The following is a 23,030-nucleotide window of genomic DNA, read 5'->3' on the forward strand; positions in this document are numbered from 1 at the left end:
TGCTGTGGCTCAAGGGGTAGAGCACTAGCCTTGAGCTGAAGAGCTGAGGGACAGCGCCCAGGCCCAGAGTTCAGGCCCCACGACCAGACCCCCCCCCAAAAAAAAAAAAAGAAATGGACACAGCCAATGTGAGGAGTGAGGATTCAGACTGACGGTCACGGGTGGGGTGTGGTCACTGGGGAACCCCTGACACACACTAAGGGCCTTCCGAAGGGGGGGGCAGAAACTGAGTGCTCCCGGAGTCCCCGAGCGAAGCCCCAGGTCTGGTCAGTCACTCACGTACTTGGGATTCCAGACACCAGCTTGAGCGGCCGTAGAACCCGAACTGCCCTCAGAGTTCGCAGGTCAAACTCCGTCCCAACGGTGGCCAAGATACTGGAAGAAAAGCGCCAGGGTAGAAGAGAGAAGGTGGGTTTGAGGAGCTGGCACACAGGCAGACAACTGAGACCAGAACCTGAGATTCTCTTGCCTTGGACCCCGTGAGGGCTGGGGTTACAGGTGTACACTACCCTGCTTGCTCGGCACAAGGTGATTTATAAAATTCTATAAATTCACAGCTGGGTGACCTCAAATAGATTCCACAGCCCACAACCTGAATGAATCATGGGTAAGCCCAAGGCAATGGAGAGTGGGGGTGGGGGTGGGGGGAGCTGGAGAAATGGCAGCTGGTTTTAAGGCTCAACACACAGAAAAGCAGTCCAGGCTGGGAGTGCATGCCTGTAATCCCGGTCCTGAAGAGACTCCGGCAGGAAGGATTAGGGATTTACAGCCTGCCTGGGCTACACAATCAGATTCTATGTTAAAACCACACCAGACCGAACAGTCTTAAATCTTCATGAGTTCACATCTAGGCAGGCTGGCCTTAGGCAGGTGACTTCCATGCTCCGGGCCTCCATCTGTCCTTGTTGTGTAACCCCTGAAACCGTGTGAGCCTTCAATGATTCGACAGTCTTGCAGAAGCTGTCATTTCCAGCACCACAAACTACCTATGCCCGTAGGCTACTGGAAATGAACGGCAAGTGCTTTCAAATGGAGGCCAGTCCAGGGAATGAAAGCCTTTTTTGAGGGGGTTAATCTAAAGTGTCCCTCAAAGGAAGGCTTGGCTCACCAGGCAAAGGCACTAGTTAGGAGGTGGAGGCACCTTTAAGGGGCGGGGCCTAGCGGGAGAGAGGGAGGTCATGGGGGGCAGGGCCTCCTTGGGGCTTGGCTATTGGGACACGGGCCGCTACCTCCTCTGGCCTTCCCGTCTGTCCGGCCTTCCTGTCTGGCCTTCCCGTCCGGCCTTCCTGTGGGCTCCTCGCAGCCATGAGCTGCGCAGCTTTGTTCGCGCGAACCCGCCTGTCCCACCGCAGAGCAAATGTGGCACCAGCCACACACCTAACCCCGATCCACGAAGCCCAAATAAGCCTCTGCTTCTTTGAAGTTGGTGGGATTAGGGAGGAAAAGCTGACCCACAGGGAGCACCTCTCAATCAAAGGCTGGGGGAGGTGGGCGGAGAGCCTTGCTCTCTCTGTCTCTCTCTGTCTCTCTCTGTCTGTCTCTCTCTGTCAGGAGCGAGCCGGTGTGCGTCCACCTCGAGGTTGATTGTACATGCTAATTCTCCTCTTCCCCCACCAAATTTCTTCTGTACTTGTCTGCTTAGGTGCTATCTTACTGTCATGGTAAAGGTGATGTGCAGGGAGATGACGGATTCCAGTTCTGTTCGGACCATGTCGCCTCTTGCTTACTCTCCCTGCTTATTTGCTTTGTAGGACAGAGTCTCGCTGTGGAGCCAGGGCTTGTCCTTGAACTCGTGATCTCCTGGGGTGTGCCTGGGCCAGGCCTGGGATCAACAGGCCGAGCACCATGCTCAGCTCCCTCCAGCTCACTGTTAAACTTGGGTTCCTCAAATTCTTTCCCACAGATCACCCGGAGATTCCTGCCTCTCGCTCTCTTCTTCTTCTTCTTGGCAGATAGGAGCTGTCAGTTTGGGTTGGCACAACGAGCCGCATGCATTGGCTGAGTTTCCAGGCATAGGCTTGACAGCTATGAACTGAAGAATGACAGCATGCCAGAGCCTAGCCGGGCCATGGGGGGACAAAGAATCCGGGTCCAGGGAACTTGAAAGGAGGGGCGTGGCCAGGCGTGGGGGCGTGGCCAAGCGAGGCGCCGCACCCAGGGGGCCTGGTCACTCTCACAGGCATGGTTCAGCATCAGGACATGGCCTGATGATCAGGGGGCGTGACCAATGATTGGGCGTGCCTCTGCATCGGGGGCGTGGTCCTGTTGTGGGCGTGGTTCGTTTCGGGGGCGTGGCTTGACAATGAGCACTTGCCTAGCACAAGAGAGGGCCCTGGGTGCTGCCAGGATCCAAAAAGCGTCCAGATTAGCATTGTCCAGCATGGAAGTTCACATTGTTCCAGTAGCTACTTAAAACGAAAAATAAACAACCGTGAAGTTAATTTGTGTGTGCTGTGTTGGTCCTGGGGCTTGAATTCGGGGCTCAGGATGCTGTCCCTGAGATTTTGTGCTCAAGGCGGTCTCTCTACCACTTGAACCACAATTCCACTCATGGGTTTTTTTTGGGGGGGGGGTTTGGTGATTAATTTCGGCTATGAGTTTCATGGACTTTCCTTCCCCAGGCCAGCTTTGAATCCTGATCCTCAGATCTCAGCCTCCTGAGTAGCTAAGAACACAGGCCTGAGCCATGGGCGTCCAACTAGAACCTCACACAATGTACATGCTGGGGAATTTTTTTACCATGCTGTATTGCTTAGGAAAGAAAAGAAAATTTAAAAGCCAGGAAGGAGATTGCTTCTGTACTGAACATCTCTAAACATTTTTTGTTATTAAAATATATATGTATATACACACACACACACATATTTGGTGCCAGTACTGGGAAATGTCTCAAGCGTTCTAGCTCAAGGATGGGACTCTACCGCTTGAGCCACAGTTCCACTCTGGCTTTTTGGTAGTTCACTGGGCATCAGAGACTCATAGACTCCAGCCCAGGGTAGCTTCAAACCTTGGTCTTCAGCTCTCAGCCTCTTGAGTAGCTAAGGATTATGGGCGTGAGCTACCACACCAAGCTTCTTTGTGACTTTCAATGGGTTGAATGCAACGAATAGAAGCCATGATATGGAGAGACAACCACAGTATAAATTAATAATTACTATCATTATTATTTGTAAGTTTTCTTTGAGAAGCCTAGGTGAGACTAGTTTCTCAAGTGCTGGGAATACAGGCATGTGCTCTGTTGCCCAGCCAAATGATCATTCATATGCCATTTTGCACATGATTTCCTTTCTAATCTGGTGCACATTCTACATCGACCATGGTTCTCATGCAAAGGCCACCTGTGGTCAGCAGCAGCTGAGCTGCACAGCACAGGGTGAAAGCCACAGACACCTAAGCAAAGATGTGAAGAAAGCACGAGAGTTGAGGAGACAAACCAAGGCAGACAAAGAGCAGGTGCAAAGGTCCTGAGGCTGGAGCATACCTGGAGCCCGGAGACAAGAGGGGCGGGAGGAGACGAAGAGGGGCTGGAGGAGAGGAAGAGGGGCAGGAGGAGAGGAAGAGGGGCGGGAGGAGAGGAAGAGGGGCGGGAGGAGACGGAGTGAGTGGTAGCTGGCTGGTGAATCAGAATGAAGACCTTTTTGCTTTTATCCCTAAGTAAGATGAAAGTCATGGGAAGTTCTGAGCACAGAGAGGACTTGAACCGAGTTGCAGTAAAATACAACCCCAAGCCCAGTGCTGGTGGTTTATGTCTGGAATCCCAGCTACTCCAGAGGTGAGATCGGAAGATTGTGGCTTGAAGCCAGCAGGGGCAGGAAAGTCTATGAGACTCTTATCTCCAACTAACCACCAAAAAGCCAAAAGTGGAGCTGTGTGGTTCAAGTGGTAGAGTTCCAGCCTTGAGCCAAAAAAGCTGTGTGAGAATGTAAAGCCCTGAGTTTAAGTTCTAGTACCAACACACACGCACACACACCAAAACAAAACCTAAGAATGCATGGTAGCACATATCTATAATCCCGGTCTTGGAGCAGTAGAAGCAGGAAGTGTTCTAGGTCAGCTGGACACCAGAGCAACATCCTGTCTCACCAACAAAGAAATACAATTCCTGTGCCAGGTGGGGCTAGAAGTGGGGGTGACTGGGGCCTGGTACATCTATCCAGATGAACAGGCACAGAGTTGAGTTCTAAAGATTGTTCTAGAAGCAACGATCATGATAACAGGGAGTTGGAATAAGGCCCCAAGGAGATCACACAAGGAAGCAGTAGAGACCCAGGTTCTGACCCAGAGATGGAGGAGGTGGGCAGGAGAGAGAAGGAAGAAACAGAGGCAGGAGACAGTGGTGCTGCAGAGTGAAATCTAGGGTAGATCAAAAAGCAAACCCCCAAAGTGCACATCTGGGGTTCCATCTTGTGAGCTGGGCTGTCATGTGTTCAAGGCTCAGGAAAGCAAACACACTGACCTCTGGCACCCCTGTCATTTTCCCTCCCAGCCCCATCCTGGGCAAGATGAGAAAGAACTGGGAGGAGAAGCGAACAGGGAATGAGTGTGTGGGCTCCCTGGGGAGGGGAAGGGGGGCTGGAGGGTGGGAGGCTGTGAACCGGAGGCTGCCCTGTGGAGGCTGTGGAGACCAACGAAGGCTGAGAGGGAGGCTGGCGGAGGGACGACCAGGCTGTCAGGAGGCAGCGAGGAGGCGCTGGAGCCCGGGAGCAGACGCAGCGCAGGGCCGGCGGATGCGGGCTAGAAGTAGGACACAGGCAGTGGGAGTCGAAAGGAGGCCCTGGTTATATATAGCTGCCAGCGATGGCTGTGCGCTGGGGAGCTGGCCCGCGAGCACGACGCCGCGCTGCGGCCCGGACAGAAGCACCTCGAGTCCTATTTTTGCAGAAAAGGAAACTAGAACCCCATAGGACTTCGTGGCAAGCCAGGTGCGGTGGCACACCTCTGTAATCCCAGCCCTTGGGAGGCTGAAGCCGGTAGATCTTGAGTTGGAGGCCAATCAGGGGTTCAGCATGAGAGAACCCACCACCACCACCGCCGCCGAAGACCCCTCGGAGTCATCCCAGACAGGTTCCCATCACCGAGGAAGGCCTCGGCCCCAGGGCCAGGCGTCCACACAGCCGTGTTTCGCCGAGTCGGGAGTGAGCGCGCCCCGTGCGGGCCGGTGGAGGGAGAGGCCGGAGCACGCAGCGGAGGGAGGCCGGGGCTGAGGCCGGACGGCAGCCCAGGCAGGGGCAGCCTGAACCGGCGGAAAGCCGGACGTGGAGCCGAGCGCCAGCCTTGAAGGAGGACCGAGCCCGGCCTCGGGTTCAAATCCCAAGACCGGCACGCACACGCGCGCACGCACGCACACGCACGCGCACGCAGCGGACCGGGACGGTATCACCTCGTAGAGTATGTTCTAGAGGAGACAGAAGGCAGGCGTCACGGAGAACGCACGCTGCGGCCCGCACCGAGCCGCCACACGCCGCGACTCGCCTCGGCTCCCAGCATTCCAAGCAGCGGGAGCTCTGGTCACGTGACCTAGAACCTGCCTCGCGGAACCCGAGCGGCTTCTGTCAGGGGCTGGCGGGGGGGGGGGGGGAATAGCGCCGTGACCCGGATGTAGTTCCTCCACTTCCGGCCTCGCGCTGGCATCCAGACCGGAAGTCCCGGCAGACACCTTGGAACGGAGTGGACCATCTTGGGCCTAGGAGCGGGAAGACGGCAAGGCTCCCTCGGAGGGGTCACCCCTGGCCCCAGACGCCCCGTCTGCGGGTGTCCGGCCATGGAGATAGCAGGGCTGCTCCTGCAGCGCCGGCGGTGCGAGCTCAGCGGCGCCGCGGCCTCCTGGGGGCCGCACGGCTCGGCCTGCCTCTCCCCACTGCGCGTGCGCGAGTGAGGGTAACACGCCGACCACGTGCGCCACACGGCTCGGCCAGCGTCTCCCCACTGCGCGTGCGCGAGTGAGGGTAACACGCCGACCACGTGCGCACGCCTGCCTCCGCGCTTCCTCCTCCTCCTCCTCTTCCTTCTCCCCTCTCTTCTCTCTCTCCTCCCCCATCTTCTCTTCTTCTTTTCCCTCCTCTTCCTCTCCTCCTTGTCCTTCGCCCCCTCCTCCTTTTCATCTTTTTTAAATCTTATTTTTGTCATTATTTTTGTCGGTCGTGGGGCCTGAACTCTGGGCCTGGGTGCTGTCCCTCAGCTCTTCAGCTCAAGGCGAGCGCTCTACCACTTGAGCCACAGCACCACTTCCGGTTTTCTGGTGGTTCATTGGAGATAGGTGTCTCACGAACTTTCCTGCCCAGGCTGGCTTTGAACCGCGATCCTCTGATCTCAGCCTTCTGAGTAGCTGGGATGACAGGCGGGAGCCACCAGCGCCCGGCTTTCCTTTCCATCTTTTACCATACAGCTAAGTGAAACCAGAACAGACGGACAGACCACCTTGCACTGTGATTCTTGTTGCCAGCTCGCGTCTCAGGACCCAGGATCTTCACCGCACCGTGGCCCCCTCGTCTTGCTCTTCAGGAGCTGCCATGCGAAGGGATTGAGCTACCGCACATCCTCATTGCCACAGCCGACATGCGGAGCTTGATCCTGAGTTCCTTCCACAGAGCTGGGGCCTGGGTCATCTCCCCCCACCCCCCACTCACCTTCTCCTGGGACCTCAACCTTGCTCAGGCCTCCACCGAGCCATGCCCCACAGAGCCACACCCACCTCAGAGCCACGCCCACCACCAAGCCAGCTTCAGCCCCCCTCCAATCACACTGGGGTGGCCAGCCTTGGCGCCTTTGCAGTTCTCTATGTCAAAATCCTTTCCTCCACCCCGGGTTACATTTCCTTCCTTTGATGAGACACTCGCTCCCCAGCTCCTTCACCTGCTGCTTGGACCAGCTCTTCCTCGTGTTTGTCTTGTAAAGTAAAGGATTGTGCCAAAGGACACGGTTCTATTTTGGGTGATTCCTGAAGCCTTCTTAAAGGGCAGTGTTTTCTTAAACAAGAAGGATCCGGGAGAGACAGGGCAAACAGCCCAGACTATGGCAGGGCACAAGAATCCAGACCGAAGTGAAGGGGAGAGAGGGTGCTTGTCAAGACAGGGGGGTGGGGGAGAGATGCCTGGGGGAGGAAAGGCGGCTTTGAAGACTGGCAGACTAGGGTGTCTTCAAGGTCACCCTTGTGTGGCTTTGACCTTAACCAGGACCGTGAGAGGGAAGTCGCTGCATCTGAATTCCCAGACATTTAGTGGAGCCTTCCAGAATCAAGTTTCAGTCAAGTGGGGTGGCACATGCCTGTAGTCCTGGCTACACAGGAGGCAGAGACTGGGAGGAACCTGGTTTGAGGCCAGCTTTGGCAGGAAGTTAGTGAGAGCCCCATCTCAACCACAAGCTGGAGATGGCCATTACTGCCTGTGTACTTGAGAGGCAGAACTAGGGGGAACTGTTGTCTGAGATGGTCACTGGGTCGCTCATCTCAAAAATAAAAAGGTTGTGGGTATGATTCAGTTGGTGGAGTGTGACACCATCATGAGTTCCGACCCAGAACTGAAAAACAAAAGAAAACAAAACCTCCACCACCACCAAAAATACCTCACTTAAGAACTCAAAGGCTTCCAAACGTAAGAATGACTGACACATGAGTAGGAAGAACAAAGCGCCCTCATTTGACCATTAATCATTGTATACAGCAGCAGAAGCACATATTGTATCTCCAGATACACACAAATATTTCTTGCCCATTGAAGTTTTCAAAAGAAAGCCAGACATCAGCAGCTCACATCTATAAGCCTCTCTACTCAAGAGACTGCCATTGAGAAGACTGTAATTTATGGCCTAGGGCCATAAATTCACCAGACCCATCTCAACCAGTGCCTGGGTATAGTGGTGTGCGCCTGCCACCCCAGCTGTATAGGAAGTATAAATAGGAGGATCAAAGTCTAGGCTGTCCCAGGAATAAACTCAAAACCCTATTTGAAAAAAGTTAACTAAAGCAAAAAGGTGTGGTTCAAGTGGTGTAGCAACTTCCCTTCCCCAGGCAGGAAGCCCTGACTCAAATCCATTACCACCACGTGACAGGCCACGTGCTTTGTCTTACTTAACCTCCAGAATGAGACTATAGGACACACGTGATCATCCCCTCTGCTCTCCAGATCAGAGAGATTGAGTCAGTGCTGGAGGCCAGCATTCAAGTAATGTCTCAGTCACATCTAAGAACAAATGTCAGGCCAGGCACCGGTGGCTCACCCCTGTCATCCTACTACTCAGGAGGCTGAGACCTAATGGTCATGGTTCAAAGCCAGCCCGGGCAGGAAAGTCTGTGAGACTCTTATTTCCAATAATACACTCAGAAAGCCAGAAGTGGCACTGTGGCTCAAGTGGTAGAGTGCTTGCCTTGAGCTGAGGAGCTGAGGGACAGCGCCCAGGCCCAGAGTTCAGGCCCCATGACCTACAGAAAAAATAAAAATAAGACCCTATACAAAGGACTTAGCTCTCCCCTCCGGGCCCAATCTTCTTCTTATGTATCTAAAGATGGAGTATGAACACTGACCCCCACCCTGTTATCCCAGGCAAGCCCCCAGGTGCTTACAGACTTGCTGGACATACAGGCAGGACAAATCCGACTTCAACAAACTGGCCAGCAACATTCCATTGTGGGCTTAGCCAGAAGTCTCCACCTCCTCAGCCCTTATAGCCTTTCCAATAACCTCTGTCTCCTTGCTCGGACCCCATAAAAGCCCAACCCCAGCCCCACCTCCCTGCACAACCTCCATACCCACAGGAAGGTTTGTTGCCCCTCGCTGTGCCTCAATAAGTAATCCTGGCCTGTTAGAGAAGAGAGTCTGGCCCTTTTCCTTTTCCTTTCTCCTCCATTTTTCTAATGCCCATAGTTGTTACGCAGTGTCATTCAGGACTAGCGGCAGAGACAAGGTCTGTGCATGTTCTCTGTGATGCCATTTCCCCTCCCCCCAGGCCCAATCTGTTTGGTCCATGATTGCTTATTGATGATGATCTCCAAGAGGGAAAGCTGCCTACATTTTCCCCAATGTGGGAAGGGGAAGGAATCTCACTTTCTCTGAGACAGGGAAAAACAAAACAACAAAAGCAGATAATCAACAATTGTAATAATAATAATTATTATTATTAATGAAACTTCAGGGGAGCTAAGTCCAGCATCTTAAATTGGCAACATCCCCAAGGAACCAGGAGATGGACTGAAGCAGACGTGGGTTGAAGAAAATGTTGAGGTGCAACTATGAGTTATAAAGAAATCCTTCCAACTGATTTCCCATTTTGGTCTCCATGATCTCTATACAGGCTTACCTTCCAAGGTGGGACTACATCTCCCAGCATGCTCTGCTCTGGTTTCTGGTTGGGTTTACTTAAGGACAAGTACTGGGACTACATCTCCAAGAATGCCCTGTTATGGTTCCTGGTTTGGTTTGCCTGAGGATGAGAGCTGGGACTACATTTCCCAGAGTTCTCTGCTCTAGTTGCAAGTTGAATCTGGCCAAGATTAGTGATGGGAGAAGATGGAGAGAGACAGAAAGGGAGTAGAGCCTCCTGACTCCACCTTCCCCCCTGTATGGCTTTGTCTCACCAGGTCCCAAGAAAGCAGAGCTAGCAAGAGCTTCCTACTAGAGCCCTCAACAACATTCTCTATTTCTTACAGGGCTCTTTTCATGACATGATCTTTCTTGACCCCTCCACAGGAAGTGACCACATTTGCTGTGGTGACCTGGGTGCCCCAAGGAGGAAGGGAGGGGTGGTCTCTAAAGGCCAGCCCCCCTGAAGTGCCGTAGGACCCCAAGTGTCTGAGGCTAAAGTCTCTGATTCCAACTTTCATGCACGGCAAGGAGGAGAGAGATCTAGCTGTACCTCACTGTGAGGCAAGAGCAATTCCAATGGGTGGGAAAGCCAAGGCGCGGGATGGGGTGAAAGAATGTGGGGTATCCGCTAGGGATGTCCTGTGGGAGGACAGGGACAGACTAAAATATGGACCTGCATTCTCAGTGAGGACATACAGCGGGGGCTGGGGTCTCTCTCTCCTAAGAGGCCAGCTTTGCAGGCAGGCATGCCTATGTGACAGCTCTGGCCAGGAGGCGAGAATCGTGAGGACTGCTTCCGGGTCAGGACAGAAAAAACACTTCCTAGGTGCCTTCCTCATGCTCTTTTGCAATTTGCTACTGAGGGGCACGGAGACCTCGGAAGCCATGGTCTGAAGACAAGGAGCCACAATGCCGACGGAGCCTGGGCCTGACCACAGGGCTGAGAGCTGCCTGCCCTTCTAAGCATCATTTTGAAAAACGAAGTGTCTTTATACACAACGGAATATTATTCCGCCATGGGAAAGAATGAAATCCAAACTGTTCCACCCTGACCACCAAAATCAAATGAAATCTAACCTGTGTAGCAACATGGAGGGAAGTGGATGACATGATAGAGAAAATAAACCAGAGAAAGAACCAATCTGGTGTTTTCTTACCCCCACGCACAAGTTTAAAAACTTGATTTCATGTAAGTGGACTAGCAGAAATTACAGGCTGAAAGAGGACAGGGAGAAATATTACATGGCTGAATGAAGGGGACCAAGGTATAGACAGACAAGAGAAATATATGTTCTATAGCACGAGTTATGACTTTCATATCTATCTATCATAGCTAGTTCTTTCATGTATTTGCCTATAATCATCCATCCATCCCCTCCATCCATCATTTATGTATTCTACCCCCCTTTCTCTTTCTCTTTCTCTCATCCATATGTCCCCTATTAGCCATGCTGGGTATATTAGTTTTTTGTTTTGTTTTGTCAGTTGTGGGGCTTGAACTCTGGGCCTGGGCGCTGTCCCTCAGCTCTTCAGCTCAAGGCGAGCGCTCTACCACATGAGCCACAGTGCCACTTCTGGTTTCTGGTGGTTTATTGGAAATAAGCATCTCATAGCCTTTTCCTGCCCAGGCTGCCTTTGAACTGCTATCCTCAGATCTCGGCCTCCTGAGTAGCTAGGATGACAGGCCACCAATGCCTGGCGGGTATTAGGTTTTTTATAAATCCCTCTTTAGGACTTTATATGTACAGGAAGTAAAATTCTTTAAGGGAGGAGTTGATTTTGTGTTGAGGCTTCTTTGTTACAGCAGCAAGTGCATCTCACACACTTATTCCCAAGAACGTGGCTGATACATTACACCTCCAGGAATGCCCTCTTAAGCTTCTCCATCTTAGTTGGCTCTAGGACTCTTTGATGGAGGCCCAGATTGAAGCCTAGAGCCCCCCCACACACACACATGGAAGAGGGGGTCCAAAAGAACCCCTGGAACAAAGTATCAGCGATTTCTTTTCTGTTTCACAACTGACCAGGAAAGGTAGTAGAATTCCAGCTCTGCTCTGCCATGGAAGGGGCTGGGTTTAGATCTCGACCAATTATTTCCTCACTGTTCCCATGGTGCAGGGAGAGGGGAGGGGCAGCCTCAGTTTCCTACCGGGGAGGAGGAGGAAATAAGCTCGATCATTCAAAACACAAATGTTCAGTACGCCCCAGCCCTGGACGTAGTGATCGCTCAGCAAGGAGCTCACACACCATCATTTGGATTTTTATTTTTCCCTTCCCTCTCATTTTCTGAACAAACAAAATGCAGAGAGCTGCCTCAGTGCTGGCCACTGACAAATTCCAGGCCCCAGGAGGAGGGGGGGAGGGGAGGACAGAGGAAAGAGGCCGGGTGTTTCAGTCTGGGATGAGAGCCAAAGACCAGCTCAGGAAATGATATTGCATTCCCATGATCCTTTGGCCGTCCCAGGGGGTCTCCAGCCTCTCTTTCTCATCCTGACCTCAGACTAACTCTACACACACACACACACACACACACACACACACACACACACACAATGGTTACTCAGGGCCCAGATTAGTTTGCCCTAGTTCAGAAGTCCCACTAGGGAGCAGCAATATGGAGGATGCGGCCAAGCCCTTGGGAGCTGCAAGGAGACCAGGCTTACTGGAATGAAGAGCACCCACTTTTGTTTTCTTTCACCTCCCCCTGCCACTCCCGGCCCCAGGTATTATTCTTCTAACCGGTCCGGAGTGGTGCACGCGTGGACAGGGGGCTAGGGACCCATGAGCTTTCCCCCTCGGTTAATTAGAACATGAATCACAGCTGAGTCACTCGAAGCGGCGCGTGTCAATGAGCCGTGCTCACTTCCTCCTCCTTTGCTCCGAGAAGTGAATCAGCAAAAGTCCAGATCCAAAAATAAGGAGGGACAAGGGGAGAGGAGGGGAGGGAGATAGAAAGAGAGGGAAGATAACGGTGGATGGATGTGGGGAGTCAGGATAACCGGAGAAATATAAATCATCACTTATTTTTATTTTTCACTTTTTTGTCGGTTGTGGGGCTTGAACTCAGGGCCTGGGCACTGTCCCTGAGCTTTTTAGCGGTTAATAGGAGATAAGGGTCTCATGGACTTTTATGCCTAAGCTGGCATCAAACCACGATCCTCAGATCTCAGCCTCCTGAGTCGCTAGGATGCCAGGCGGGAGCCACCGGCGCCCAGCTCTGTGTGGATTAATCAATTACAGCCGCATTCTTGATCACGAACTGACTTGTACTCAGCCGGCCTGGGAAGACACAGCGGCCTTACCATCCCCTCCCCCCCACGGAATAGCCTTTTGCACATTTTTTATAACAACACAACCTGCCCAGGGTGGCTATGACTGTCCTCGTTATACAGACTGAGGCACAGGGAAGCTTGCTGACTTGCCCAGGGTCACACAACTGGAGGTGGCAGAACCAGGACTCATCAACATTGTCTTCTAGCCTTATCACACCCACATCAGCTCCTAGGAGGAGTTCAGAAGTGCTTTCATGAGGCTGAGCATGGTAATGCACACCTGTAATCCCAGCAGTCAGGAGGCAGAGGTAAGATGATCGCAAGTGGAAGACAGCCTGGGCTACACAGTCTCGCACTCTCCCCCCACCCCCTTTAAGAAGGAAAGGTCTGTGACGCCCTTGACCCCCAACTTGGTGGGATGACTTCAGCTTAGGGTGGGAGTGAGACCAGAGGCCACGCCGGCCATCCAGTCACGTCCGCCCCCTGCCTAGATTCCTCCCTGGAAACAGGGCCCAGGCTCTACTGGCTTCCGGTAGATTCTCGCCCTACTGTTCTCTCACAAGACAGACAGACACACAGTCCCAGTCGCTCTGTGCTGGGTAAATCTCACAGCCTGATCGCCTATTCTGTGATTCCAGGGGGCGCCACACTTGGCTGTTCATTCCCACAGCTCTTGATCCAGGGGTGCTGGGACGCCATCCATGTTTAGTGCCTCTCTGCCTGGGTTTGGAGGGAGACTGTGACAAGCACAGATGACTCCAGAGTCAGAAAAACACCAAACAGCAGCTGCACAAACCGAGTGTTTTCTTTCATTCTTTCTTTTTTTTTGCCAATCCTGGGGCTTGAACTCAGGGCCTGGGCGCTGTCCCTGAGCTTCTTTGTGCTCAAGACTAGCACTCTACCACTTGAGCCATAGAGCCACTTCTGGCTTTTTCTGTGTACGTGGTACTGAGGAATTGAACCCAAGGCTTCTTGCATGCTAGGCGAGTGCTGTACCACTAAGCCACCTTCCCAGCCCAAACCACACGTTTTCTGCACACCTGCCTGCAAGGCCTTCAAGACCCTTCCCAGAGGCTGGTGACCACCAAGTTCTCATGGAAGCTTCCAGAGAGAGTCTATGCACTTACAAACACATGGCAGTCCCTGTGATGGGCTGTGTGTGCGTGCGTGTGTGTGTGTGTGTGTGTGTGTGTGTGTGTGTGTGCATGTGTGCATGCCAGTCCCAGACTTGAACTCCGGATCTGGGTGCTGTCCTTGAGCTTTTATGATCAAGTCCAGTGCTCTAATGCTTGAACCACAGCCCCACTTCCAGCTTTTTGATGGTTAACTGGAAACAAGAGTCTCACAGACTTTCCTGCCTGGCCGGGCTCCCAACCTCAATCCTCAGATCTCAGCCCCCTGAGTAGCTGGGATTACAGGTGTAATCTGGTGCCTACTGCTTGTGTGTATATATAGGCTTTAAAAAAATATTTACCTCACATTATCTTAAAGATTCTTATCTGCCAGTCTAAAAAATGAGGTCACGATAGAACCAAACTTATAAAAAATACGAATATTAAATATTTAGCACTTACTTTACAAGTGCTTATTTACAAGAACACAATAGTACTCTATAACTGTTAGAGCTCTTAGCATCCAGACATTGGATTGCTCCCTTTCTTTCCTTTCCTTTTCTTTTTTCTTTTACGCTAGTCTTGGGGCTTGATCTAAGGGTCTGGGTGATGTCCTTCGCTTTTTTGCTCAAGGCTGGTGCTCTACCACTTGAGCCACATCTCCACTTCCAGCATTTTTGGCGATTAATTGGAGATAAAAGTCTCTCAGACTTTCCTGTCCGGGCTGGCTTTGAACCACAATCCTCAGCCTTCTGAGGAGTTAGGATTACAGATATCAGCACTGGTGTCTGACACTTGTTCCTTTTACTTGTGACAGGGTCTCACTAGATAGTCAGGGCTGGCCTCAAATCCACTATTCTCCTGTTTCTGCTTCCCTTGGGATGGAATTACATGAGTGTACTACTATGCCCAGCACCTATTACTTTTTTGTTGTTGTTAGTCATGGGGCTAGAACTCTGGGCCTGGGCGCTGTCCCTCAGCTCTTCAGCTCAAGGCCAGTGCTCTACCACTTAAGCCACAGTGCCACTCCAGTTTTCTGGTGGCTCATTGGAGATGAGAGTCTCACAGACTTTCCTGCCCAGGCTGGCTTTGAACCACAATCCTCAGATCTCAGCCTCCTGAGTAGCTAGGATGACAGGTGTGAGCCATTGGGGCCCACCCTATTACTTTTTTTTCAAGGCTTCCTAAATACCCCAGGGTGATGCCACATGATTTATTTAACACTTCTTCTTGATAGACAAGTATTTTTTTCCTTTTCTTGTGTTAATGCTTATGTGAACTGGATATGAAAGGAAAACCCTGAATGAAGAAATAAAATCAGAAAGACTCTCCAAGCAAAATAAGTGATTTGGGTACATTGCGAAGGCCCAAAGTTCACTAAGAAGGCGCTAGTGGTGCATGTCTGTCATCCCAGCGACTCAAGAGGCTGAAATCCCAGGATCACGGTTAGAAGCCAGCCTGGGCAGGAAAGTCCGGGGAGACTCTTATCTCCAATGAACCACCTGACAATCAGAAGTGGGGCTGTGGCTCAACTGACAGAACACCAGCGCGGAGTGGAGACCAGTGCTCAGGCCCTGGGTTCAAGTGTGTGCATCCGGTCACATGAGGTGCTGGACGGAAAGCTGGTCTGAGCTGGCTCATTCCACCTGCTCTTCTTGCCCTTCGAGCTGTCACTGGCATTTTCCCCAATGGGAAGAAGACAGGCCCTTGGCCCAGGACAGGAAGGAGAAGCCACGGTGGGGGAGGACCCCGGGGGGAGAGGAGGAGGAGGGGGGAGGCCATGGGGGGAGGGTTATTTTTGGAACTCCAAGTCGAAAATAGATGCAGGGAGACTTCACTGCTGTCTGCACCACCGCCCCAGGTGCGTGCGTGCGTGCGTGCGTGCGTGCGTGCGTGCGTGTTGCCTGCTACTTCGGGGCTTTTCCATTCAGCCCGTCTCATTCACGCCGTCTCCACGGCAACCTTCCCGGGCTCATTCATGGCGGTTGCCGTGGAGACGGGCCCATTGATAAAACCGTGATCTTGCGCGGGTGAGTGGATGGATGGCCGCGTTGGCCGTGGAGGCGGCGGCGGGGTGCAGGGGGTTCGGGGTGAGCCGGAGGGAGGAAGCCTCCTTATCCAGCAAAGAGGGGGCTCAGTGGTTGAGTGAGAATCTCAGGACAGAGCCGTGGTAGGTATGGATCTGTGCGTGCGTGCGTGCGTGCGTGCGTGCGCGCGCTCCCGTCTTGGGGCTCGAACTCAGGGCCTGGGTGCTTCCTTTTCTCTTTTTCCTCAAAGCTGGGGCTCCACCACTTGAGCCGCAGCTCTGCTTCCAGCGTTCTGGTGGTTCCCTGGAGATACGCGTCTCTGAGAACTGTCTGCCTGGGCTGGCTTTGAACCGCGATCCTCTGATCTCATCCTTCGGAGACCAGCCATTGTGGGAAATGCCAGTGTAGTCTGGGTCAGCCCTGGCCAATAGAGAGACCCTATCTCAAGGATGAACAGCAAGAGGGTGTGGTTTAGCTCTCGGGGGCGTGGCTCGGTCGGTGTGGGTGTGGCTTCGCGTGGTGGTGTGTGGCTGAAGAGGTATAGGGCCCGCCTAGCATCTGTTCAAACTCCGGTACCACACTAAAAGTTTGTTGTTTTTTGTTTTAAATGAAAGATAAGTGCTGAGATCGACATCAGACTGAGCAACCCTCACTGGACGCTGAAATTTAGCCTTTTGAGTCTTCCCAATTTGGAAGCAAAAGGAGCTGGGGCATGACTGAAATGGTAGAAGCATCTGACTGCCACTTGCATTGGTCTGTTGGCACACCCCGACCCTGGCATCATTATTCACAATAGGCTCCCAAAGTGGAAGCTGCTAGTGTCCATGGGCAGAAGATGGAAAACAGACTGTACTCTCTATCTACAATGGAATATTACTCAGCCTTTAAAAAGCACAAAAGGAAATTCTGTCATGTGTCACAAGGATCCACCTTGAAGAGATTACAGTAACTAAAATATTCTCAGTCACAAGCCAGGCACCAGTGGCTCGTGATTGTCATCCTAAATACTCAGGAGGCTGAGATTTGAGGTTCCAAGCCAGCCTGGGCAGGAAAGTGAGTGAGATTCTTTTCTCCAGTTAAGCACCAATAAGCCTGGAAGCAGAGCTGTGGCTCAAGTGAACACAAAAGCTCAGGGACAGCACCCAGGTCCCGAGTTCAAGGCCCAGAACCAGTTTATTAAAAAAGCCAGACACACGACAAGAAATACTATGTGACCCCACTCATAGAAGGCCCCCGGGTTCAACCCATTTATGGAGGCTTGAAGGAGGAAGTGTGGGTGGTTTGCACTAGGGAGCAAGTATTTAATTGGGACAAAGCTTTAGCTTGTCATGATGAGGAACCCGTGGAAATGGATGGTAGTGACAGTTACACGGTGACACTGTGACACTCTCAACGCCGTGGAACTATGCATCAAAAAGTGGCGAATGAGCCAGGTACTGACCCCTGTAATCCCAGCCACTAGAGAGGCTGAGATATGAGGCTTACGTCCTGAGGATGCAGTGATACAGTGCTTGACGCCCAGCCCTACCAAGAAAACATAAATATGTCTCCCAAGGGGCCTATCTGCTATTCCAGGAGGTGACAGCCACCTGGTCCTGGTCTGAGAGAAACTGGCAGGAACTCACTAAGTCCCGGAAGGCAGCCAGTACTGCCTCCCCTCCGGAGGCTGCGGCAGCTCAAGCTAACTGCCAGTCCTGGCAAGCTCACAGGCTACTGGGACCCCGGCGGACTTGCCAAACCACTGGGCAGGGACAGAGATGGAAGTCTGTCGTGCCTGAGTTACCGGGTGCCCAGCGGCTCTGGTAACAGCAGCAAGAGTCAGCGAGGGCCGAGACGCCCCAGCCCACCCAAGAGCCCAGTTTGTATGTGGCATGCAGTGGGGAGTCGAGGCTCCTTCCTGCACAAACCGTGTGCCCGCTTCTCCCATAAACCCAACTGGAAGAGTTCAAAGATCCACCTTTTCAATCTGGACACAGACCCACCATCCCCTCACCCCACCCTGGGGCAAGCCATACCCCTCCTTCTTTTTCCTTTGCTATTTGTTGTTGTTGTTTAATGGGATCTTGCTGTGTTGCCCAGTTGCAGTAGGCAGGCTTGGCTGTGGGGGCATGGGTCAGAGATAGGGGGTGTGGTTCAGTGGTAGGTGACATGATCTTTCTACCTCTGTCTCGGGAGTACTGGGATTTACAGGTGTATACTACCATACTTTGCTTGATTGTGCAGATTTTTCCAGACTGGCCTGGAACTATGATCCTCCTGTTCTCTTCCACCCGAGGAGGTGGGATTGCAAACTTAAGCCATCACAACGGGTCTCAGTGTTGTCTTCTTCTGACAGATGGTAAACTGAGGCACACCAAGAGGCAAAGTCTTGCTGGCTGAGCACCTACTGACGGCAGCCAGGTGCACCCCCATTCTCCAGATTCCTCTCCTGGCTTGACTTTCTCAATTCCTTTCCCACTTGCTATTCCTCTTTTGGGGGGAGGGGGAGTGGGGACTGTCTAAAATGCCTGGCAGGAGAGGGGCAGGTGAGGTTACTGAATTAAGCGGTAGGCAACCAGGCCTTGGAGCCTCAGCCATTTCCACACCACCTCCAGCACCTTCCCTTAATTTCCCCATGGTGCTCCGTGAGGGGGCCGGCATAGCAACACACGCAGAGAACGGGGAACAAAGGGATCCCCCCCCCCGCAAGTCATCCCCCACCGCAACCTCGACAAGCTGATGGCTCAGGGTCCAAGGCTATCCCCAAATTTTAAGCCCAGAGTCCTGAGATGGGGCACGGCAAGCAAGGTGCTAAACCTTTCTGTGCTAGGTCCTGCCGGTCTCTCTCCCTCCAGAAATGAGTGGTCAAGAAAACAGTGTCACACAGAGGAGGGGGCGTGGCTCTGTCTAGGGGGCGTGGCTCTGAGTAGGGCGTGGCTCTGCAGCAAGAGGAATCTGTGACTAAGGGGTGTGGCTAAATGTGGTTCCACCCCAGGGGGTGTGACCGGAATGGTGGGGGTGTGGCTCCGCAGTAAGGGCGTGGCTTTGTGCAGGGGTGTGGCTTATCACTAGTGGGTGTGGCTTGTCACTAGTGGGTGTGGCGTGGCTCAAATAGTAGAGCTGCTGCCTACCAAGCCTAAGGCCCTGAGTTCAAATCCCAGTACCACTTCCTACCCCAACTGTGGCTCCTAACAGCTTCCTCTGCTGGTTGGAGATGGAGAGCAAGTGTCTAGCATTTGTAAAGGTTCGCACGGGTTCACGCTGACAGCAAGTGCCAGCTGCCAGATTCTGTCTTCTTTTCTTTCTTTCTTTCCTTTTCTTTCTTTCTTTCTCTCTCTTTCTCTCTCTCTTTCCTTCTCTTCTTTCTTTCCTTCTCTTTTTTCTTTCTTTCTTTCTCTCTCTTTCTTTCCTTCTCTTCTTTCTTTCTTTCTTTCGGGGGAGGAAGAGTTCTGGGGCTTGAATTCAGGGCCTGGGCATTGTCCCTCAGTTTCTTTTGCTCAAGGCCACTTCTGGCCTTTCTGAGTGGCTTATTGGAGATAAAGAGGCTCATGGACTTTCCTGCCTGGCTGGCTTTGAACCGTGATCCTCCCATCTCAGCCTCCTGAGTGGCTGGGGTGGCAGGCGGGAGCCACCAGCCCCCGGGCTCACATTTGTTATCTCACTACAGTGCCCGTGACCTGTGTTCGTTCGTTTTCAGCTCAGTCCTTTCTTTTCCCACAGGGAAATATACAGTCCAGTGCCTCAGTTTCCCTGGTTACAAAAGGTGGGGAGGGGCCCGACTGGAGCCTTTCCCGCAGGATCGCAGGACGGGTAGTTTCACGTGATCAGTTTTGCTCCTTTAATAATTCCAGGTCAGCTGACCCGCAGAGCTTGCGGGTCGTGGGCGTGGCTTAGCATTGGGGCGTGGCTTTGTGTTGGGGGCGTGGTGCTAGGGGCGGGGCTCTCTTGTTCTCCCTCCTCGAAACCTCTTAGCCACCCAAATGAGTTCCATTTCCACCTGCAAGCTCAGGGCGCCTGCCCTGGATTCTCTCGGGTCCGAGCCTTTTACGATATTGTGTCTCAGGAGCCACACATTGCTCCCCCCCACACCCACACCATGCCATGGTTTCCTAGAACCATGGAGTCCTGAGACTTAAGAAGGGGTGAAGGTGGGGGGCTTTCACACACCCCAGGCAGAAGGGCAGCCATGAAGAAAATAACACACACACACACACACACACACACAGAGGTTTAAACAGCTGCCTGTGGCTCATACCTGTAATCCTAGCTACTGAGATCCAGAGGATCACAGTTCAAAGTTAGCCTAGGTAAAAAAAAAAAAAAAAAGAAGAAGAAGAAAAGAAAAAGAAAAAACAAAAACCAAACCCTTGGGACTTTAGCTCTAAGCCAGCTCAAAGCAGGGCTGGGATAAGGTCAAATGGTAAAGCACCAGCCATGAGTGACAAAACCCAAGCTAGAGCACAAGGCCAGACATTCAAGCCCTACACTACCAATGAAAGAAATTCTAAACACAATACAAAGCTCTTGTTGGAGTTTAATCCTTCAGGACCCTAACCAGGTGCTGGTGGCTCACTCCTGTAATCCCAACTACTCAGCAGGCTGAAATCTGAGGATCCAGGTTCAAAGCCAGTCCTGAAAGGAAAGTCTGTAAGACTCTATCTCCAATTAACAACAAAAAGCCAGAAGTGGATCTGTGGTTCAAGTGGTAGAGGGATAGCCTTGAAAATAAAAGCTCAGGGACAGTGCCCAGGCTCTGAGTTCAAGCCCCAGGGGTGGCACAAATCAACAATAGCAAAAAAATAAAAGTTCCAGGAACCTAATCCAACTATGCAGTTGGGACGTGAATAGGAACACACACACACACACACACACACACACACACAATGTTCCACTAGCACTGGCTTTGCAATCCTCAGAACCATGATCCCAAACAAAGCTTTCTTCTCCATAATTCACCCAGCCTTGTGCATTCCATTATAGGAAGCACAAACCACACTTCCATCCTTTCTCTCCATCTTCCCCCACTTCGTCCAATTTTCTGGCATCTTCTGACAAAGTACTGGCGCTCTGACATTGCTGGGGGCTAGTTCTTGGCTTGGTTATTTTTTTTATTTTTTGGTCGGTCGTAGGACTTGAACTCTGGGCCTGGGCGCTGTCCCTCAGCTCTTCAGCTCAAGGTGAGCGCTCTACCACTTGAGCCACAGCGCCACTTCCGGTTTCCTGGTGGTTTATTGGAGATAGGAGTCTCATGGTCTCTCCTGCCCGGGCTGGCTTTGAACCGCGATCCTCAGATCTCAGCCTCCTGAGTAGCTAGGATTACAGGCGTGAGCCACCAGCGCCCGGCTTGGCTTGGTTATTTTTGTCTTGGGGTTTGGGTTTTTGGGGGTTGGTGCTGAGGGTGCAACATTAAACAATGCTCTACCACGGATCTGCACCCCCACCCCCCTCCCGCCCTCAGCCCCAGTTCCTGTGTATACAAGCTACTTCTCCTAAGCATGAAGCAGATTTAAAGTTCTCGAATCATCCACAGAAGACCTCTGAGTTTTGGGTGATGAATGGATCTCTAACTCAGCCATATTTCCTAACTAGACACCTGTCATCCTAGCTTCCTGGCACGGGGGTGGCGTTGAGGCCAGAGGATCGCTTGAACTCCAAGTTCAAGGCCAGCTTGGGCAACATAGAAGGACTCTAGATTAAAATTTAAAAAAAATAGAAAAGGAAGCCGGGCGCCGGTGGCTCCCACCTGTCATCCTAGCTACTCAGGAGGCTGAGATCTGAGGATCACAGTTCAAAGCCAGCCCAGGCAGGAAAGTCCCTGAGACTCTTATCTCCAATCAACCACCAGAAAACCGCAAGTGGCGCTGTGGCTCAAGTGGTAGAGCGCTCGCCCTGAGCTGAAGAGCTGAGGGACAGCACCCAGGCCCAGAGTTCAAGAGCCACAACCGATAAATAAGTTAATTAATTAATTAATTAAAAAGGAAGGAGGGTCTACCCCCCCCCCAAAATAAAACCAACTGAAGGGAAGATGGATTGCTGGTTATGCAGCCAGCAAGAGCACCTCCTGGGTGCAGTTCACTGATGGTCCATGGAACGAGGCTGGCAGTAATCACGATTATTATCATTATTATAATTATAGTTATTAGTCTTACAATAGCGAGTGCCACGGCCTTCCTCCCGTGCCAGTTCCCATGCGGAAGGCCCCGCCGAACCTCATGGGACCCCACCTTGCAGGGGAGAGCACAGATACCTCCACATCCCAGCTCCCTTCCTCCTCACACAACCTGCACAGTAACGCGCCAAGGTAGCAACCGGGATTGCTCCCCAGAGAGGGACAGTCACAAGCCCTAGGCCACACAGCATGGAGTCCCTGGCACTGGATTTCCGAATGTCTTCTCCCCTGCCCTGTGATTCCCACATCTCAGTCACCCTAGTGCCGGGATTACAGGCGGGCGCTATCGCACGCGGCTGGCTCCCCAACTATCTCTGAGCATGCGGCGCACGTCTGAAACAGTTTGTTCTGACTGCAGATCCCTTCTCTGTCTTGGCCTCTGTTGGTAGAACTTTCTAACCTGCAATTTAAGCGGTAGTCTTCAGGGGTGTGTGGGTGTGTGTGTGTGTGAACTCAGCACAAAACTCCCACGGCCTATGATGGAGTCTTCTACAAAAACCCAAAACAACAGAACAACAGCAATGCGACTCCTAAACCTCCTAAAGCTCATTAGGGCTGAGGAGCCACGGGGCACAAAGTATCTAATACTCAGGCTGGGGGTGTGGCTCAGCCCTGGGGGCGTGGCTTATGGGCAGGGGTGAGACTCTACTGGGGGCGTGGCTCGGCACTGAGGGTGTGGCTTACTGTTAGAGGTATGGCTCAATGGCTGAGCGTCACTAAGCAGGGGCGTGGCTTACAGTTGGGGTGTGGCTTAATGCTGGAGGTGTGGCTTCGTGTAGCAGCACTTAGCTAAGCATTAGGGCAAGGCTCCATGGTAGGGGCGTGGTTTGCTGTGGCAGGTTTAGCGTTGGGGGTGTGGCTTTGGTGATGGGGCGGGGCTCCGTGGCAGGGGCGTGGCTTTGGCATTGGTGGCCGTGGTGGGGCGGGGCTGATTGGGGCGTGGTTTAATAGTGGGGCGTGGCTAAGCACTAGTGGGTGTGGCGATAAGGGAACGGCACGTCTTCCAGATGAGCAGACTGGCCAGTGGGTTATTTTGGCCAGGGGCCGGGGCAGACAACTGCAAGTGTAAAGGCCCTGGGGCAGCGTCTTGCCTGAGGAGCCCGGGCAACAGGCAGGTCCTGCGGTCCACAGTGAAGCCAGGGTATGTGGTAGGTGGCATGGGAGCCAGAAAGTGA

At 52.6% G+C, this 23,030-nt stretch overlaps 1 protein-coding gene across 1 annotated transcript in view; it reads right to left on the bottom strand.

Annotated features, from left to right (window-relative positions):
* Cacna1a (calcium channel, voltage-dependent, P/Q type, alpha 1A subunit) overlaps nt 1-23,030 on the bottom strand; it is a 155,787-nt gene that overhangs the window by 100,226 nt on the left and 32,531 nt on the right. The window contains exon 4 of the mRNA XM_013034189.1: nt 284-375. Within this exon, the coding sequence (XP_012889643.1) occupies nt 284-375 (92 nt within the window). The remainder of the gene's footprint in view (nt 1-283; nt 376-23,030) is intronic.

Source organism: Dipodomys ordii, unplaced genomic scaffold (assembly GCF_000151885.1).
Source record: "Dipodomys ordii isolate 6190 unplaced genomic scaffold, Dord_2.0 Scaffold184, whole genome shotgun sequence".
Classification (NCBI taxonomy): domain Eukaryota; kingdom Metazoa; phylum Chordata; class Mammalia; order Rodentia; family Heteromyidae; genus Dipodomys; species Dipodomys ordii.